The sequence below is a fragment of the Vipera ursinii genome (assembly GCF_947247035.1).
Source record: "Vipera ursinii genome assembly, chromosome: 1".
Classification (NCBI taxonomy): Eukaryota; Metazoa; Chordata; class Lepidosauria; order Squamata; family Viperidae; genus Vipera; species Vipera ursinii.
The window spans coordinates 301,351,953-301,373,781 of NC_139512.1; the positions used below are offsets into that span (position 1 = coordinate 301,351,953).

The 21,829-nt window shown below is 37.9% G+C and overlaps 1 protein-coding gene across 2 annotated transcripts in view; it reads left to right on the forward strand.

Annotated features, from left to right (window-relative positions):
- The window catches only part of TOGARAM2 (TOG array regulator of axonemal microtubules 2), a 63,251-nt gene that overhangs the window by 19,383 nt on the left and 22,039 nt on the right, over positions 1–21,829 (forward strand). For both annotated transcript variants that reach the window (XM_083356886.1, XM_083356885.1), the window contains exons 4-12: positions 209–484; positions 2,041–2,267; positions 5,984–6,159; positions 7,155–7,204; positions 11,037–11,218; positions 13,799–13,955; positions 17,169–17,333; positions 17,808–17,949; positions 19,388–19,493. In XM_083356886.1, the coding sequence (XP_083213012.1) occupies positions 209–484; positions 2,041–2,267; positions 5,984–6,159; positions 7,155–7,204; positions 11,037–11,218; positions 13,799–13,955; positions 17,169–17,333; positions 17,808–17,949; positions 19,388–19,493 (1,481 nt within the window). The remainder of the gene's footprint in view (positions 1–208; positions 485–2,040; positions 2,268–5,983; positions 6,160–7,154; positions 7,205–11,036; positions 11,219–13,798; positions 13,956–17,168; positions 17,334–17,807; positions 17,950–19,387; positions 19,494–21,829) is intronic.

The window sequence follows — 21,829 nt, forward strand, 5'->3', positions numbered from 1 at the left end:
TCGTCTCTGCACAATAAGCGAAATCTTTCAGAACATTACATTACTGTATACAGAATTTTGCAGAAGAGAAGCCACGTCTTACATTGCATCTGTCCGGCTGATTATCCTTGCATCTGAGGTTCTTAATCCACCCCCTGACTTCCTAGTTCTCTGGAGAAGTAAATTTCAGGCTGAGTAACCAAGCTGCTCTGCTTAAATTATTCCACAGCATCTCTTCATTCAGTTTTAGAAAAACAATCATGTTTATGGGGAAGCGAAGGAGAACCTCCAGATGTTTCTTCTCTGGAGAGCTACGACAGTAGACATGGCCTTCAGAAGAATACAGACAGTACAGTCATGAATGGCTCTTCACAGATACCTAATGCCCAGCCAAAGTACAGTCTCAGTGAATTGGAGATAAACAGTGCAGCCATGGAGACTACTCAAATTAAGGATAAGCTCAAAAAAAGGAGAATGTCAGAAGGCCTACTGGCATCAAAAAAAGGTAGGATGAGTTTTCTGATAAGAATACATTTATCTGTAACCTTTATATATAATTGCTATAAATAAGTATAGCTTTCAGCCTTGTTTGGATAAGTTGTCATTATTCTAATTTTATGCCTGGAGGCTGAGCCAGAATAAGTACCCAGTGAAACCATAATTCTTGAATTATTGGCTCTGTGGTCTAAAGTTCAGTTAAGCTACATTATTAGAGAGAAGAATTACAGAGTTATTAAAATCTGCCATTAGTACATACAATCATCAATCAATCTAGCAACACATACCTGCAAGGCAATTGGACCAAAATGATAAAGTATTTATTTAAAGTTAAAAGAACTGTGCTGGATAACATCTAGTGTAGTGAAAGTTTCTTCTCCAATACTTCTAGCAGTTGATGCCATAAACATGCTGACTTCCTTATGCTGGTCTATGATTGCAACAAAGATTTGATTTGATTTACTGACCTCAATAAGAAAGCAACTGAGAGCCATTTTGCACACCAACTATTTTCAAATCAACCTGAAAGCTTCTTAAAGTGAAATGAGATTAATGCTTGCCAAATCCATGCTGTAGGTAGAATTACCAATTTGGGCTCTTTGTTGCATGTTACCTGTGTGCCCAGCCTTGTGGGAGTTTGTTGTATACACCTGATGCAATTTTGTTGTGTTCATTTTTTTTAAAGGCCCAGTTTACTGGATCCTTTTTCACTATTTTAGGTATAGCATACCATTAAATCTTGTGCCTTTGAATTAATTGTGAAAGGTAATTGTTAGATACTGGGTTCGTGGCTTCAATGACGAGACAAGTGAGTTCAACAAAGATCATTGTTTGTTGCTTGCAGGAACTGAACTGAGAAACAGGGCTGCGAATACAGCAATTTATACCCTGGCCTCTAGGTAGAGGCCAATAGGTTTAAAGCAACCTATTGCCGCCCTAGAGGCAGCCAATGGCGGTGCTGGAGATGGGTTGTCTGAGGAGCTGGGAGCCGTTAGCCAGCTTCCCTGCTTAAACAACCTACCAGCAATTAACCCACGTGATGATGATGATGATGATGATAACTTTATTGTCACTTTGAATGTACACCAATCGGCATACATCAAAATGAAATTTCGTTGCATACAGCTCTCAAAGGGTCACCACCTCCGATATATACTCCTTGTTCGTGGCCCGCTCAAATTTCACATTGTCCATTTTAGTCTCTAGGGAGTGATGTTCCCTTAACAAGACAAAGCCCAATACATTACAGTAATGATCTTTCTTTCCATATTTCAGTTAGGAGGAAGGCCCAGTTGCTACTTACTCAGAAACAGGATATATCATAGGGGTTGGATTAATCTGGTACTTTGACCTCTGCATGCATAGAGACAACTGCAGGAAAAGAATGCATCATACCTTTCTTCAGGGCATTTCCTGGTATTGAAAATAACCCACTATAGTACAAAACTGATCTGGAAAACAAGTGATAATTTGTTATGCAATCAGTTTGGTGCTGCAGAGGGACAATTCCTTGAAGTTTGACATTAGCCTGCAAATATTCCCACTTTTTTTTTGTATTTGCAGGCTTGCTGGACAAAGCTGTTCCCAAGGGACCTGCCCTGAAACCAGCCATTTCCAGATCTGCTTCTCAAAGACTGCTGGTTACTCCCAAGCCCATGCCTCCTATTCAGAGCATACCAAACACCCCAGAGACCAACAGAGCTCAAGAAACAGAGCCACAAGTTAGGGAGAATGCTTCAAGCTCTTTACAGGCTGAAGGAATTAATCCAGAATTAACATCCACCCAGCAGGTATAAAATAGATGTTGCCTGTGTTTAAGAAATGGAAGCTCAAGCAGGGGGTTGGACTAGAAGACTTCCAAGGTCCGTTCCAACTCTGATGTTCTGTTTTTAGAATAACCTGCTTTACTTTATAGATCTGCTATTAAAAATGAGGATTTGAATGTGTGGGTTACATAAATTCAAGTTGCATTGTTCTGAAAATAGCAGAAATGTATATTCAAGTAAAAATGAGCAGGTTCTAGTGAGATCTAAGATTAGGAAAAACTTAATCACAGAGTCACAGAAGGGGCAGTTTAGACCACTGATTTGAAACCGCTTTTAAAAAGGAAGCTTACCATCTCTCCCAGTAGTTGCATTCACAAATAAACTGTTCTTACCTTTAGGAAGGCTTATTATTTTACCTAGCGCTGAACTAGTCCTGCTTTATGTAATGGAAATCCATTATTCTCCAGAGCTAGCAGCCCTCTCAGCCCCTAAACTCTTCCTTAGTTCCATCCTTTGGCCTTCTGATAACTGAAGCCAAGCGGTCTTTGCTTAACTCCACTTCCTTCCTTTAGCATTAAATCCTTGTAGAATATGGTTAGTAGTAGTGTTATGGTTCTTTCTTTCTTTCTTTTTGCTCTATATTAACAGAATGACCTCTTGTTAATACGAAACAATGAAAGACCTTAACAGACCACTGAGGACTGGCTTATAGATTGAGAACATGCAGTACAGGAACAGACAAAATAAATGTTTACATCTAAGGATTGTTGATTCTCCTTGCAAATTATTGTTTCCAGAGAAGGGGCAGCTCAACTTTGCCCTACAACTCCCATCATTCCCAGCCTGCTAAGTCATTGGGAGGTGGACACCAGGTTCAGGAGATTGATGGAGCCATTGGGAATATTAGAGTAATATTCCTCGGGACTTTTGGGTTGGAAGTTTTCCAACAGATCCCCCCCCCTTGTTCTCTTGCTTCGGTATCATTGGAAGATGTTAAACCAGCTTATGTAGAGAATCAGCAAAGTGAAGTGAACTGCATTATAAATTCATTCCTGATGCTGCAATAATTGCTGAGGAAGACTATATATTTCATATAGCACAGTCAGTACAATATGAAGTTCTTCTAAAATGAAGAACTTGTAGTAACTTAGATACGAGAATTATTAAACAGCATTGGAGAAGACCAAGGATCCTGTGATTGCGTCTTACCATTTAGGCTGACAAGTTGATGAGAGCCAGCAGAAGGAGCACTAATGCAAAAATAATAGGCTTCTCTTCTGAAAAGCAGACTTTGGTGGAAGGTCAAAAGAGTTGCAAAATTGGCTAGAACTCAAAAGCTATCTGGCAGAAATAATACTTATACATTCTGGACAGTGAGAGCTAAATTTATTCCAGTAAAGTTTTTAAAAGTAAGAATTCAAAAGGAGTCAAGAGCTGAAACTCTGAGGAAAAAAAGGATAGGAAAAACAAGTAGAGGGAGCTTTTATTCCACAGCTAATGTTAATAGAGTGAAAAGTTAGAAAACAAGGAAATACTTTAGCTTTCATGAGATGTGGATTTTTTTCCCTCCCATCTTTCTGCTTCCTGAAGATTTCTGTGCAACTGAAAAATGTATGATCTGCATAAACAGAGATTACGTTTTTTGACCCTTTGAAGTTGAGCTTAAGTCCTGCTTGCTTTCTGAACACATTCCTGTAGTTTTCTTGGCAATACTACAGACATGGTTTGCCAGTGCCTTATCTTGGAATATTTTTCCCCAGTGTAACCTACAGCTCTGATGGCCTCCCATTCAAGTGTTCAAGCCTCTGAGATTTGACTCTGCATAGCTTTTCAACTTGACAATGTTGGCCAAGTGTTGCTACCTCCTGAAGCAGAGCCTGGTTTAGCTGGGGTTGAGAGGCATCTTATTTTCCCTTTGATTTATTTGGGTTTTTTTTAGAAAGAATAGTCCAATTATCCTGGCATTTTCTTTTCCATGGCACCACCTCCTAGGGGCAAAGAGCTATTATATTGTGAAGGAGAACATAATAATATGACCTCTGATTTGCATTATGGAGTAGTATACCTATATGATTTTTTGAATAGTCTGATTGACACTTAGCTCTGCCAATATAGATTAGTGTTTTAAAGAAGAATTATTCAGTTCTTGGTACCTCTGCCTGAAAACACATTCTTATCAAACAGGTCAAAATAAATTGCAAGCACTTCTGCTTATGTGGTATTGACAAGTGAGGTGTCAAATCAGTTGCTGGTTCTTGCATTAAGAATATCCTTTATCTATCAAAATAACTCATCTAGTTGAATCTTGTTGGACAAGGTGAAGCCCTCGAGAAGGTTTGACTCAGACACAAGAAAGTTTAAGGCAGCAGAGAGTGTCAAGACTCAAGCGGGATTGGAAGCAGAGCTCTGGGACAGTTCTCAAGCAGATCCCTCAATTTCTACAGCAGAGTGAAATAAGTGCAGAAACTTTCTTGAAGCCTCTCCATCTAATTAGAGTTATTGCCTTAGCTGAAATTTCTTCTTTTTTCCTTCTTTTGTCTTTTTAAATAATTTATAGTATAAAATACAAAAACAAATAATAGGAATAACAGGGAAGGGAAAAGTATAGAAAAGAAGGGAAAAAGAAAGAAAAGGCATCGACTTCTGACTCCCTTTGGTGCAGTAAAATAAGATAGTAACATCAAGACTCAACTTTTTACTTTTACATAATGGTATGAACTAGCTATTTCTATATCAACATATCTATTTAATCGGTAAAACACAAAATCAACGTTTCATTTCTTTTTCCAGCTCAAACACAAAGTCCAGAAATGGTTTCCAAGTGGAAACAAAAGTTGCTATGTTTTTCTTTTTTCTTTTATTAAAGTAGTGAATTTAGCCATCTCTGCTAACTCCATCAAATTTTTCAGCTATTCGTCCATCGAAGTGTCTTTCCATTTTTGTGCATAAAGCAATCATGCTGCCATCCAGTGCTTTTTTTGTAAAAGGAAAGGGTGCCGGAACTCACACATGTCATACAACCCGCCTTGCCTACCCTACAAGGTTCCATCCAAAAAAGGTGCCGGAACTCCGTTCTGAATGTTCTATGAGAAAAAAAGCCCTGCTGCCATCAACATATATACCATCAAAGTTCCAATTCCCCCCCCAAGTCTTTTCCCATTAAATCCAAAAGAAAAGTTTCTGGTTTTATATTTATATTCACTTAAAGAATCTTCTGTATTAGAATATGAATACTACTCCAATATTTCTTTTGACTTTTTACCACTTCTGGACTTTGTGCTTGAGGTGGGAAAAAATGATATCACGATTTTTGTTTTTTACCGATTAGACTGATTTGCTGATACAGAAATGGCTAGTGCATACTATTATAGAAATGCAAAATGTTGAGATCTGATTTTAATATCTGATTTTACTGCAACAGAGAGAGTCAGAAATCAATGCTTTTTGTTTCTCCCCTACTCTCTTCACACCTTTTTTGTTTTCCCTTTTTCTACTGTTGTCCCCTACTATTTGCTTTTCTATTTTCATGTTGTATGTTATAAATGAATAAAACTAAATAAAAAAGATAAATAACTAGATAAACAAATATGACTCTAGACAGCATACAATAAAACTAACAGTTAAAAACAGGTAGATGCCAATGGGAAAATGCGGTCTTTGAAACAGCCTGGTTCTCATGCTCCTGTGACATTCAGCACAGTTTTAAAGTTATTTTTTTTCTCTCCCATCCGTCCCTGTAGATTGCACATGGTCATGATGAGAATCCAAAAAAATATTTAGGTGCTGCCTTGATCCCACCCATCCCCAAGTTAGCAAAGGCATATGAAGAAAATTCTCAGAACGTTGCAGAATGCTTTTCAAGCTTGCCACAGGCAGAATGTCTCCCACTTGCTACAGATGAGTGTCCCAAAACAAGGTAAGCCTTTCCTGCTGTTCCTGTGCCTTTCTTTCAAAGTCACATCTAAAAAGCCTCATTAGTTGATTTTTAAGACAACTTTCACTATCTGGCACCTTCCAGATACGCTGGCATTGCAATTTCCAGCAATGTTTTGATATACTTGCTGGGAATCTTGGGAGTTATGGTTCCTGTACATCTGGATCATGCTGATGTTATATTGGAGAAGGATTCTCCAGCAGGTTACAAATTGTCCTCTGTAAACTTTCTCAATTTCAATAAACAATAGACCATTTTAAATCTCTCTCATTCAAATAGAAATATGAGTCACACTGCAGTGCTGTATAAGTAAGTAAGTTACTTAGATTCTGAATAAAAAAAAGAATTTGGCTGAATGGGACCAAAATATTTCTAGTTCTTAAAGTAGAAACTAAATGCCTCTAGAAATCCCACAAGACTGATGTCCTCTCTTGTTCTTGCTTGTGATGAGGGATTTGATGCTTATGGCATTGTATAATAACAGAACAACCAGTTGGGAAATTCTTGGTTCAAATATCTGTTTTGCCTGTGTTTGCAAACTAATGAGTTAGGCATTTCATTGTCTTCATTAGCTTATTCTCTTGCCCCCCTCTGGACATTCCCTGCAAAATGCGAGTGTCAACAAGTTGAAACTAAGTGCTATAGCAATAGAATAGCACTTAGACTTATATACCGCTTCATAGTGCTTTACAGCTCTCTCTAAGTGGTTTACAGAATTAGCATATTGCTCCCAACAATCTGGGTCCTCATTTTACTGATCTCAGAAGGATGGAAGGCTGAGTCAACCTTGAGCTGGTCAGGATCGAACTCCTGGCAGTCAGTAAAGTTAGTCTGCAATACTCCTTTCTAACCACTGCACCGCCACGGCTCTTTCTATCAATTAAGAGCTCCCTAAATTTTTATATTTGTCTTTTTTTTGTGAAAGACAGTTTAATCTCTCTATTTTTTTCACTTCCCCTCACCCAATTGTCTTTAAGGTCATTGTCAGAGCCTGGTAATGGTGAAGACAACAGCCAAAAAACACTGAGTACGTACATATAGTAATTTATTTGAACATAAACAATGGAAATTTCAGGGTAAGTTAAATGTGCTTCAAAGTAAGTTTTTTTCAGTGGAGATGCCCTGTCTCATTCATGGAATTCTGTGTGGTTGATTAGGTGATTCTCTTAGTTTTCCTTCTTATGTGGGAAGGATGGACAACTCTCTTTTTAAAAAAATTAATATATAAAATACAAAAAAAATAGAAATAGGAAATTAAGGGAAGGAAATAGAGAGGGGAAAAGAAGGTGTGAGGTATAAGGGAAAAAAAGAAGAAAAAAGCATTGACTTCTGACTCTGTTTAGCACAATACAAGATAAAAACACTCCAGCCTCAACTTTTTGCTTTTATACATTAATACATAACTAGCCATTTCTATAATGTCAAATCTGTCTAATGGACAAAATCAAAGTCAAACATTCAGAAGTGATATCCAGAAATGATATCCAAATAAAAAACATACTCAAATATATTCTACTCTTTGAATAGAATGATCAATTTAACCATTCCTGTTTTATCTTTCTTGCTGTGGAAATGGTATATATTTCTATTTGCACCTAACAATCTTTGTAACTATCAGCATGTTTATTAACAAATTTAATTATATTCTTTCAATTTTTTGACCTTACAAAAACACTCTTTTTTCCACCTTTTTTTAAAATGTTAAACACTTTTCTAGAATCAAAACTTTCTAATGCATCTTTTTCTTTAACTTCTTAACATATAGGCTTTAAACTTCAGTATTAAGTTTAGCTCCCACCCTCCAAACCACCCTTATAGATTTTTTTTTTCTTTAAGGGTGGATAACTCTCAAACTCCTGATTGGTAGGCTCAGTCAGAACAGGCTGTATGAAAATATTAAACTGTACCTTAATAAAAGGAAATTAAAAATGAAAATGATTTTATATAACTTTTGGTGACTTTGTGGAAACATGTATAATAGTTTTTTTTAATGACAATGTGAAAATGATACAAATGAGATTCTTAGAATTTTTTCTGGATACTTTGCTACTTATCTTGTAGCCAGGAGTGGACCTACTTGTTTTTTCAAGATTAGCCAAGATTGGCTGACTGTTCCCATCTTCATTTTACCAAGAGCAACACTAGGAATTTTTTATTTGTATAATCTCTTAATTTTATTTCTCCATCTGAGCTACCTGACAAGTTTTTTATGAAACAGATCATATATGCTGCTTTGCGCACTATGGAGGAAGGCAGTAGATAAATGTAAATGTTATAAATAAAAATGAATGAAGCTGAGAGAATCTATTTTTACTGTCATGGTGCTGGGCATTGTGTTATTGTACCAGCAATCATGAAACTATATGACTGATCTGCTGAACAGGAAAATGAAAGTGCTCCAGGCTGGAATGAATTAAACATACAAAATTATGTTATTGATTTTTAAACAACATTGTTGTATAAATTATGATTGGCTTGAGTTCATTGTTTTTTAAAAGCAGATCCTTTTTAATTCTCACTGGTACAAAAAGGTCAGTTGGAGAGTCATCTCTTGTTTTGTGTTGAAATGAAATGTCACATTTTATCATGGGATGACTGCCTGGTCAAAAGTGTTAATTTCAAAGGGTAAAGCTGCTTGCCTTGATAATTATTCCACAGCGGAGATAGCTTGAAAACAAATTTATTGTAATAACTACTTTAAACTAGGTGTATTCTTTTATGATGCAATTTAATTTCTTTGCATCAAGAACAAGTATTTCAGCTGGATCCAAAATCTGGAGCTTAGATCCAGTATGTAGCAGTCAAAGATGTTAGAATGCATATTTAATATCTTTGCTGTTTCACTAAACCATTCATATAGCATGAACTGTATACAGGATACAGTAAGATAGCAAAGCAACCTTCTTGTTATTTTTGTCTGAGGTCTTTACAATTTTCTGTGGCTCTTATTCATTTATTTTTCCCCTTTTTTCTATCCTGATCTTAGGATAAAATAGAAATAGAATAGAATATAAATATTTATAAATTTATAAATAAATAGAATATAAGTATAAAGGTCATTTAGGCCATCCCTGTTCAGTGCAGACTATAATAATAATACCAGAAAATCTTGGACAGCACTTAGAACATCTGCACGTTGACAAAATTTCCACCTGTTAATTACAAAAAGCCACACATCTGCACACACACTATGCTGGTACAGTGCAACATCTTAGGTTCTTGGGAAGAACTCAGTGTTTATGAAGGCCAATACTGGCTAAAGAACTAGCAGCTGTGCTTTCACGTTTGTGTATATAACAGCAGCAACAACAACAACAATAGAATTATAACAGACAAGCTGCTGCCACATAACACTTACTAACACCATTGATTAACTTTTCCTTATTCTCCCACCTCATTTTGTTCCTCTTTGAGTTATTTGTGCCTATTATAGGATCAGACTATGGGTCTGTCTAGCTCAGGGGTAGGCAACCTTGGCTCTTCTATGACTCGTGGACTTCAACTCCCAGAATTCCTGAGCCAGCCAGGCTGAGGGGAAAGGGAGAGGTTTCCAAGCTGAGCTATGCTGGCTCAGGAATTCTGGGAGTTGAAGTCCATGAATCATAAAAGAGCCAAGGTTGCCTACCCCTGGTCTAGCTCATAGGGTCGGTGCTCCCTGATTGTAGCTTCTTCCAAGATTTCAGATGAGTTGCCTTGGAATTGAGCCTGGAGCTTGAGAACACACATGTTCTGCACATGCGCTCTGCCTAACCTGGAGAGGGTACTTCCTACTCTAACTTAGGCTGTGATGATCAGCCCAGGAAACAAATCATTACTGTACTGCCAAGATAAAAACTTTCCTTATATAATTCAACTTGCCAGTTCTTGACAGAAGAATAGGAAAGAAGGAAAGAGGCTACAGTACTTATTCTTTATTTCAGGAGTTGAAGGGCGGGAGGGAGAGGCAGAGAGAGAGAATATGGACAGGAGTGATTATCCACTGGAACTAACACAGTAAGAAAGTGTGAACAGGTCACTCTGTGCCAAGGAAAGAAGCAAGCAGTTTATTTCAACCTTCCCATGGAGTTGATGGTTGGCATCTGTACATTTTTTAAATCCCAGGTAAAGCAACAGAAAGAAGTCTATGTCAATTTAGTAATGAAATTAGAGTAAACATATATGGCAATCCACCTCTGGGTCAGCTGAAAGGTTCCATGCTTGTAGACATTTGCAAGTGAAAGGTTAGAGATGGAGGGATTCTGAATAATTCCCTCCTCAGTGGCTGACAGTCATTGAGAGCCTATCCCAGACCTGTGAGTTGTTATTTAGGCTCCTTTGAAGATGGATTTAATGCTCTCCTGGAACTGCACCTCATCTGGGTCTGAAATGAGTCTATCAGCTGGGTTCTCTGTCAACACACAAGCAGATTGAGTTTTCACAGGTGATTAACCTGCCAGTCTAGCTCTCTGTCTTAACTCATTTTTTCCCCTAGTGCAGCCTATTCTGTGTTTAAGGAAAGTGATTTATGGATATTTTCATGCTGGGGTGAAGTTTGATAAGAGAAGATGGAAAGAAAGTCAGAGGAAACACCAATCTCTGACCTTAATGTTTCCTAAACTCCATAAATAAGAATACCACCATTTTGTTTGTGGCAGGATGAGGTTCATCAATGGGGACAGTAAATTTTATACTGGTGTAGTGCGTTAACCTGTTTATGAAAAAGAGCCCTTTAACTCCATCTGCAGTGAATGATTCAATTTGCTGGAATTCCCCTTGATTCTTTTCTTTGCTCTCGTTGTCTTCACAAACACTTTTTAAAATTACAAATGTAGTTACAGTCCACAGTAATATATTCCTTTTTTAAAAAATTGGCTTCTCAGAAATTGGATTGTCTGAACCTGCTTTCCAGAATGGCTTTCCTGCACCTTTGAAGATTGTTGGGGGATCACTGGCATCCTTACTCCCACCGGCCACCTCCTCCCTCTGTCTGGCCAAGGAAGAAGGCTTGCTTTCAAATCCTCACCTGTTAAAAGATGATGAATGGAAAGAGAGCAATGGAAGGGTATGTTTCAATTTCCATCATTTTGCATTTTGGCATGAGGTGAATGTTAAAGTTGGCAAGAAGTAAAGAAAATATTACAATAAGGAGTCAAACTGGCATGAAGGGATACTGGAAATGCTATTTGGAAGGCGGGCATCATAGCTGAGCTTGATAGGCTCTACTCTGCCATTTGCAAAGCTGGCATTATCAAGCAATCAGTGAAGAAACTCTCCTGAGATACTGTCCTCAAGGTTTGGAAAGGAATTTCTGGTGGAGAAGAACTAAGCAGAGAGAGGGTGTGGGGCCTAAGCCCAGAAGTGATACTGGCAGGATGAGCAATGCAGGAGCTCAACCATCAACATGAATGCTTCCCTCCCCAACAGAAAGGCAGTGATAATGACTTAAACAATGAAAAACTTAGTGGCTTCCTTGCACTTCATTTTGCCCAATGATAAGGCTGGCCTTGGCTGGATTTCCATCCATCCATCTCTCCCTCCATTTATCTATCCATCCTCCTTCCCTTCTATAAAGGCCTTTTTTTTCAAAATCTGAAGGCAGTCTCTCTGTTCTATCTTTTCTCTCCGCAAATTGCTCTTTGAAATATATCATGCAGAAAAAGAGTCCCTGGCTCAAAATCAACCAGTGTGTATTCAGTGCAGAGGCTGGACTAAAAGCTAGGTTTTTCCATTCCATTCCAGCATCTTTAGTACTACACTACCTAGTACTACCTTTACCAAAAAGGCTTATAAATAGTTTGACTCTCAATACATAGATAGGTAGATAGGTAATGAAATGGTAGGAATAAATTTGAGTCATTTGTTATTAATTAGTGTGGAATATCAACAAAGTCTGTATGATATCCACATGCTCATACTCCACACATAGCAACAGCCATAAGAATGAATGCATAATTTAAGTAAAGCATTGCATTTTATGGAATGCAAAAGAATACATGTCACATTGAAAATGTGTGATAATTGTAATAAATGTGAAGTAGTGAATTGGTGTTTGATACAAGCAATTTATGTTCAACGCAATGATAAAATGATTAGGAAGGATATGTCCTAATACATCACAATCTACTACTTCCATTTTACCTGTTCCAGATCAAATCGTTTCTAATCAATTCAGCATTGTGCTTCTTAAGCTTTTCTATCTGGGTGGTTGAACAGCTTTAGGGTCACTATGGGCTTAACATCAGCCCCAAACTAGCGCTATGTGTAAGTGATTTCATAAGAGATTGTCGCTATAAAAAAACTTGCTGCAGATCTTTTTTCTTGCTCTAATTTTCCTGATGTTGTACAACATCCCTTGGTATTTTTTTTCTGATTGAGTATCTGTCTCAGATTAAGTCTTGTCTAGCAATTCCAACTTTGGGTAACAAATAATATGAGATAAGGGGAATACAGAATTAGAGTTCCTTATGCTTTCCTTTGAAAAGCAGCTGGTGTGGTTTTATGAATATAACAAATTGGATTGATTCTGTATCATTAGGAACTGGGCTTTAATGCTTTTTCTCCTGCACCATTTCACTAATGTAAATTGGGCTCCTGGTCTCAAAGCCGCTGTTAAGCATGAAAGAAACTTCAGCAGGTACCCGTGTTACATATGGTGCATTTCCCCCTCTCTGCTTTGCAATTAGTTTCAGCTTAAATCAAGTATTAAATGGCTGGCATTCAAGTCTCTCCTAACAGCACTGCTCCCTCTTCCATCTTTGTAGAAACTTGTAAAGATGCTCAGAGATCTACTGAGAGAATCTGCCATGTCATGATTCATGTCTAATGTGGCTTGAATCTCTCTTTTTAAAAACCCAACTTGAATTACACATGCTAAATTGATGGAACTTTCCATGGCTACCTGTTAGGTTGACTCTAATGAAAAATGAGGAGTGTGAAACTATCACTCACACTTATAAAGGATTTATTTTGGGTTATAGCAAATTAATAATTTAACAGATTAATCTGTTACTGGTAATGGTACTGGTAATGGTGTTTAAGGCCCTACATGGCATGGGTCCGGAGTACCTTAGGGAGCACCTGCTGCTGGCATCAACTTCCCTCCGCCCTGCGCGCTCCCACAGAGAGGGCCTCCTCAGGGTGCCACCGATCAGAGAATGTCGATTGGTGGCCCCCAGGGGGAGATCCTTCTCTGTGGGCGCCCCGGAGCTATGGAATCAGTTGCCAGTTGAGCTCCGGACGGCGCCCGATCTTCGCTCCTTCCGTCGCGACCTAAAGACATTCTTATTTGAACAAGCCGGCCTGGCCTGAAGGGGGATGGGTTGGGTTTTTATGTCATTTTAATATCTGCATTTACTGTTTTTAGCTGGGCATATGTTTAATTTTCTTTTAACTTTTGTATTTTTATTTTTTATATATCTGCCCTGTTCACCGCCCTGAGTCCTTCGGGAGAAGGGCGGTATATAAATAAAATTATTATTATTATTATTATTATTATTATTATTATTATTATTATTATTATTATTATTATTATTATTATTATCTGTCTCTTTGCTATTGTGTACACGTTACTCTCTCTCTATATGCACCTGCACTCATACACATATACATTTGTATGAAGTGTGTATGCTTCTATTGTGTTCAGATTCATGTGACAATATCCAAGTCAGCTCAGGAGAAAATGCGTCAGAAGCAACTAAAGGAGATAGAGTTCTTGCGTAAAGAAAAGGAAAAGGAGAAAGGGAGAGAAAAAGAAAGATCCACAAAAACCCAGGAACAACAGCCAAGGAATGCTCTGGATGGTATGTGATTACTGTGAAAGAAGGGGGAAATCTACTTTTGCAGATGGCTTATTTTGCCCAGTCACAGTAGAAACGATCTGGTGCCAAGTTTAAGGAGACTACCCACTCCCCTCGCCCCTGCACTCAGGGTGTCCTCTGGTGAATTTAAGATGGATTACAATAGACAGCAGTAGGAAAAGTAGGTCAAACAACCCAGCTCTTTTAGTAAGCAAATTGTCTGATCGGTTTGAGGTTGCAGTACCCAGCAGAACATTAGTGGGGAGTTTATATTGGCAAATTAAAATTCTGATAGTAGTAGCTTTACGCCACATTTTTAAATAGGGCCAGCTAAAATGAATTTTTAAAAGATTTTTTTTTAAATTAAAACAACTATGTGTAAGTATTGGTCCCATTCATGCTGTCAGCAAGACCCAAGAAAGACATGTGAAATTTCTTCTGAGGAGTTTCCTTTATTAATTTTTTTCACCTATGGACAGAAATTTTGCCAAGCTAAAGCAATTGTTTCCATCACTATGGATGAGAATTGCTATGGAGGCATTTTCTTAACTCTTTTTCTAGTGACCAGATTATCTAAACTTTGTAGTTTCTTTGCCCTTCGGAATTCAGCCCCTCCCTCAGTTCTCAATAGAGTTTTGCATAATCATAGATTCCCTTAGCAGTCAGAAAATTTAGCATACAAAATGAGGTTGAAGACCCCTAAAAATGTGGTGATGGATAATCTCAGAACTCTTTTTTCCTGAATTATGTCTTTGGGCTGGAATGAGATTCTGAAGGTTTGAGAATCTGTTTATGTAGGGTTGACATTAGATAAGATTGCCTTTACTCTGAATGAAAATGCCAGAAAAGAAGAAAAATTCATGACATTAGATACATTTCTATAGGTTTTATGTTTTAAAGATATAGAATCCTTGTCAGGGACAATGTTGGATCTGATGTTATGTATTGTCTGAACCACATATTTTAAAACAGCAACAGCAACTGTCTGTCCAGCAATATCATCTTCCCAGAAACCCAGAGAACACAACACTTTCAGATTGAAGGCTACCATTGGCTTTTGTGTGACAGAACGGGGCTTGCATATGTAAAACTATTAGGGTCCAGGATAAAAGCTAATTTTAATTTTGCCCAAATTAAAATTACACTTAAATCAGTTAAATATAGTAACATAATCACTTTCCATGGTTTGCTGGCAACTTTGAAAGGTTCTCCAGGGGCCACCTGTACAGCTTTTGAGACTGTGGGTGTATTTAGGACCACAGGGTGCACAACACTGTTTAATTTCAATGCAATTATAGCACGGGAAAAATATTTTGTAGAAAGTGTTTATCCATTTTAAGTATATGTATGCCCTTAAGATGTAAAACTTTCAGACAAAGCATCAATGTTGCTTCCATGAACTATGCATTGTAGGTTTAGGGGCATTTGTGAGAAATTTTGGCAATGCTCTCTGCTGCAGCAAGGAAAGATACATTCTGCCCAATCCAGACCCTTCTGCCTGGTCATTTTTTTATTTTGCTTTTTTTTTGCTGACAGAATTAGGGGGGAAAGGGTTGGGTGTTTTTTTTTTTAGTGCAATTGCTCAGTGTGATGTTTTTTTTTTAAAGTGGGCCTTTGGAACCAACCAGTATATGTGGAATGAAGATTATCCTATTGAGCTATCATCTTTAGTTAATACACTGATTAATTCAACTTAAAAAAACCCTTCTACTTGATTAAGACAGCATCCCTGATTAATTAGGTAGCTGCTTTTCTATTTCCTTTCTTCAAAATCTGAAACATTTTACTTTTTGGTTCACATGAAAAAGAATGCCAGAGTGTTATATGTATGCATAATTTAAAACTATTGTTGGGGGCAATTAAGCTGACTTTGTAATAATGCCGCTTGGGGTGTGTGTGTGTGTGTGAAAGCCCTAATAAGCAGGCATATACATAGAATGAAAGCTACTGCTAAGCTTGTAAGCCGCCCTGAGTCTTCGGAGAAGGGCGGGATATAAATGGAATTAAAATAAAAAAATAAAATAAAATAAAATGTTGAATTATTGTTGAAGTTCTTTCAGCAGAACTTTAGAAAGGAGTGAACCAATTTGCCGCAATGACATGAAGCAAGGCAGACAAACTAGACTTACCCCTTGGACCTGGGAAAGATACCAAAAGATGGCTATAAAGTGCCTTACTTAATTATCTAAATCAGGGATGTCCAACCCTGTGGCAACTTTTAAGACTTGTGGATTTCAATTTCCAGAATTCTGCACACACATCCCGCCGCATGGCTGGGGAATTCTGGGAGTTTAAGTCTACAAGTCTTGCCAAGGTTACACGGCCCTGATCTAGATCTACTCAGTTCCATGACTGATCTCCCTTTCCTTCCACTTCTAAATGGGACTTGGCTTGCATTAAAAAGTTAACCAGTGAGAGCCACAAACAAGGTCACAATAAAGATTTATCTCTAAAATGGAAATGAAAGAAAAGAAAGCAAAGTGAGATATTCCAAGGCAGGTTTTTCCAAATCTGAGCGGAAGTGCACTTGGGGAAGTGCAGACAAAGACCATGGAATATGTGAAGAACCTTTTAGTTGCATTGTTACAATAAACCCATCTTTCTCAAAGTTTCCTTGTTTCCTTCTTGTTTTGATTTGTGTTCATTTTGGTGTTTGGATTTTTAGCAGAGGTGTGTGCATTTAGATTACACCAAAGAGAGGTGTGATGGCAGAAAGTTTAGAAACCCCCATTCTAAGGCATAGAAGAGAAATGTTATCAAGCTAAATCTTTGGTCAACCAAAAAGAAAATAAAAAAAGCCACACGATTCAGCGTTACAGACAGAGAATGGCGATTAGAATTTTTTAAAAAGAGCTTGCATGGGAAATTGCATTTTTAATGCTGACATTGAAGCAAATTCCTTGTCAAAAAATGGAATCAAGGTGATACGTATTAAAAAAATCTCTACTTTTTTTGATGAGTTTATATTAACAAGTACATACAATAAAGATTAATGTGTGGCTTGGTGTGTCCGAAGGTGATATGGATATTTTTAAATAAAAAATTTATAACACTGGAATATTAATGAGGATAGTAAAATAGTCTTGATCATTTATTAATGTGAACATCCATTGGTCCAACAGTGCAATGGATGAATTGTTTTCCCCTTCCGTGGTATGTTCTGGCAGATGTTTCTTCCTTCATCCTTCACTGACCTCCTTAAATTACTTTCTACAGGATCCAGTTGGCTTCACCACAATGGAGCCACCCCTGTTACTCTCCACCTGAGCAACCCTTGCAGAGCTTCTGTTGGGATGGCCTTAAGGAAACGAGTGAACAGGCCCTCATTGCCCAGCATCCCTGTTATCAGCCAAGAGAGCAATTTCCTGAGACATGCATCAGGTGTGACATAAAAATTCTGCCAGCTTCTTATATGTACCTCTTTTGCTTTCGCCGTAACATTAACTGGAAAGGACTTCACAGATGTCATATATTTATTCTGTAGGACAAAGTTATAAAGAAAGTGCCTGCGCTATACATTATAATATTAGATGACTTCACGACAGCAGTGCTGTCTCTCACTGGGTAGGAAGAGCCATTGTGAGGATGTACCTGCAGCTTGAGTTGTTGAGATATGATTGCTGTTGTGTTGGCATACAATGGCACCTCCATATTTGAGTCTTAAGTGGTTTCTTTCACACCTCTTAATCATGGAGGAAGGACCTGGGAGGAAGGGCATGGAAGGAAAAGATGTGCATTTTCTGACTCTACTTGTGACTCTTCTTCTTCCAGAGTATTCTTCAAGGTTTCAGGAGGATGTGACTTGGATATCCTGTATATTGATAATAACATTTGAGTGTAATTTTATGCTTACAGCTAATTCCCTGCCAGCAAATCTCCAACATTCTCCAGAATGGGAAGAGGACCTTGTAAATAGGGATGCCTTTGAGATAAGACCCTTGTCTCATCCAGAACACGAATTAATCGAGGCTCTCAAGTGGCTCAGTAGCAATGATTGGTAAGGAAAGGAAGAACACTGCTTTCTGAGCTGTGTGAAAGTCGGTGATGTCAAGATCTAGTGCAGGATGTATATTGTCCAGAAAGAACTGCAAATGGCCACCAAATGTTGTAATTTGTCATGTATGCATAAAGGAAGGTTGGGTAGGAAGTGTAATACAATCATGTATCATTTCAAAAAAGGAAATGTGTTCAAAATGGGGGAAATGGAAAAAAGACAATGGGAAAAGGTGGCAATGTTCTCAGATATATAAGTTTCCCCCAAATCACACAATTATAATGCTTGTGTGATGAGAAGGCTATGGGGCTTGCAATCTTCACTCCCTGTGCCCAGGAAGAAAGGCAGCGTGGGCAGATTTACAACTCCCCCCCCAACATGAATTCCCAATAGCAGGAATTCATGCCTCATTCCACCTCTTGTGATTTCCTTTCCATGATGGTACCTTACAGTGACTGCTCACAATTCTGTGGCTCTTCTGAGATTTGGCTTTGCCATGCACTATGGCCAGTTGATGTTGCATGGCTAGCTTTTTTTTAATCACAAAAAGCCAATTCAAGGAGAAAAAAACCAAGAAAGATGAATGGGTTCTATGTAATTGTAATTTTTAGTGCTCCCTCATGGAGCAGCTGGTGGGGCTAGCCATTTTAGGGGAAGAAGATGCTGAGGCGGAGACATATATAGAAGGTATTAAAAAAAGTCAAATTGGTGCCACCATTGCATGGCAGGGCCCTGCCCTCATTTTTTTTGCCATATTGCATGTGCAATGCATATTTAAAAAGAGCTGTGCTTAAAGTGCACAGCTGCCCTTCTCTCCCCCTCCCACATGCTCGTCCTGAGGATACCCACAGTGCGCCATGTAATATGAGCATGCAACTAAGTTTGGAAGGCCAGGGCCAGTTGTGAATATAGGTAATGAATAACATCAGACAAGCTACTGTATCCGAGAGAATAAAAATTCCTTCAGAATTTTTCAGAAGCATTGTCCAAATGAAGAGCATGGAAAGGAACACACAAAGATGCAAATAAATATAAAAACAGCATTTAAAAAAACAGATTAAAAGCTTTCTTTTCTGGAGGGGGGCACCTCTGCTGCATTGGTCTCAGCCTTTTCCAAGAATGAAGCCTGTTATGCAGAACTAGTAGATAAACCACCCTCTCTTATCCAGCTTAATTTGCAGGGCATCCTGTATGGTATATACACCATGTACACTGGTGATAAAACATTTTCCCACCTGTAGTTCTGAAATCCACTGTGTAGGAGAACTTCCGAGTCTTTACTTTTTTCTATTATTCTGCCGAGTTACTTTTGTGACATATATCATTTTCACATACAGTCTTACCCAGTATGAGAAGTGAGGTTTCTGCAAAATGCCAGGTGAGACTAATGGTTTCTCTTCTCTTTTTCTCTTTTTCCATCTTCCTGATAACTGCCTCTCAGGCACCTGAAGGAGAAAGGACTCCTCAACATCATATGCTTGGCTACCTGCCATTCAGAAGTTCTGCAGGGTAGACTTCATGATGTTTCCTTGGCAGCTACAAAGGAGGTGGGAAACGAATATTTAACATATGTCCAATCAATCTTCTCTTGGTGGATTACCTGATGCTTTCCAATCTGTTTCCATTTAGTCAGTATGTCTCCAAGCAGCTTTTATACTTTTGTGCACCTGTGTGTCTGCGCAATGTGTGCTATTTACATTTATTTATAGTAAGAAAAAAGTTAATAAACTTTTTATTATCTTCAGGGTGGGAATAAAATTACAGGAAAACAAGGTATATAAAGTAATTACATGTGCTCATATCTGCATTTGTATAAAATTGTTTTGGAAAAATACGCTTTAAGAGAATGCATAATTTATTCTGATGAGGAGAAGGATAGGGGAGCAAAAGAGGGAGAGAATGGAGCAGAATGAAAGGTGGAAAATCCATGATTTCCAGCAGAAGAACCCAGGGCTCTGCCTCTACCATTGCAAAGTGACAGGGGCTGGAACTCAGAGGTACAGTTTTTGGTGGCCATGCCAGGCTAGAAACTAGGCAACTGTGAGTTATAGTCCTGTTTAAGTATGAAGCCAGCTGGAGGACCTTGAGGCTCTCTCTCAACCTTATGAAGGATGCAAGGGCAAACCCCTTCTGAAAATATTGCCAAGATAAGTGCAGGGAGTTGTCCAAGCAGTTGCCCTGACTTGAAGGTACCAAAATAAATAATAAATAAAATGTAAGAATCTAGATGTCTGGATCATTCATGTTGACTATAAAGGACATAAAATAATACTTAGGAGAAGGGGGATTCTTCTGCTTATGTGTATTTGAAACTGAATGAGGAACAAATTTTATATTCTCTTCTATATATACAACCAAATGTGTGAAATCATAAATCCTTATGCATTAAATAAATCTATTCTTACGTATACTGTATATTTATGTCATGTTGTATAGTTACATTCTGCGTGTGTAACTAATCTGTTTTGTATCAAAATTAAAGTTTGATCAAAAGTAGTGGAAAGTTCTCAAATGTTGTCTTGTCAAATGCCTTGCTACTGAAAGTTATCCAAGGTTACCATCAAACCATTCCTTCATAAACTTGGCTTGTGCACAATGCTGAAGGATAATGGAATTTATTTGTTTGTTTGGCTTGGAATCATAGCATGCTACAGTGATATGAAAATGATATGTCTTGGGCCATCATGATGTAAAGCCTGGTTTTCCATATTTATATCCAGATATTGTCAGAATATTTAAATAATATAGTTTGCAAAACAATGTTGTGAAGCAAGTTATATTATTTGTCCCCTCCCCTGGTAGAAGCTCATGCTTGGAGTGATATATGAACTCATTTATTATGGCTTAGTATTAAGACGTTAATGAATTTGATTAAACAATGTCATCTCTCAGGAAGATGCCTTTTCTGTCTCACCAGCTGCGCTTTGAATAGCATTTCTCTGGAGATCCATATGGCTCCCACCCTAATGGTATTTAGAAAGTCATTAAAAACTTGAGTTTCCTCTCAGATCTTAGTATAGAATGGTGGTTGTTTCTTTGTTGTTGCCACCCGGAGTAATTTAAAATTGGGCAGCCTCTAAACTGACTGAATGAATGAGTGAATGAATGAAATTTTTCTATATAGTCATAGATTTCCAGGCTTCTGAAGGAAAGACTACTGTGCCTTAACTACAAATGTCTTAATTTTCTCTATTCTACCAATGGAATTTCACTGATTTTTTATCATTTTACCAAGGAAAAGGGAAATAATACCTAAATTACATAGACCAATCCAGTACTTGCATTTTCCATTTTCCCAGACCTAAATACTGTTTGGCCTTCTTATAAAACTCATATTGTATGTTGAGAGCTGGCTAGTTCTTGCATTCCTGGGAATTAAATTTCATGGACTTCCTGTTTACTGTATTTGACCGCTTAATGGTGAGGTTTTATTGCTCTCATTTTAAACCCTTCTAACAAAAAGCAAGAGCTAAACAATGTCACAAGCCAACTCCACACTTGTTCATTGTTTGCACAGCTGATAGGCTGCTATCAGCAGAGTTTTCAAAGGCCATTATGCTTCCTCTCTAGGCAAATATTGGGAAACGATTGGCATATTTTTTCCCCTAAAATTATAATACACCCAGACTTTATTTAGGAGATTAAAAAGTGTTAGTCAAGACAAGGGCAAGGCAAGATCTGGCTGTCAGATGGAATATAGCAATAAAAGTTTTCTATTTCTTCTATCAAGGAATACTGTAGACCTAGGAGCTTATAATAGCTTTTTGGGCAAGTACATATAATCCCTAGGAACAAGTTCTCGTGGAACTTGGAAAATATACTGTAAAAATTTGTACAATAAATTTCTGTATGTAGAAGTAAGATATAGAAGTAGGAGAAAAGT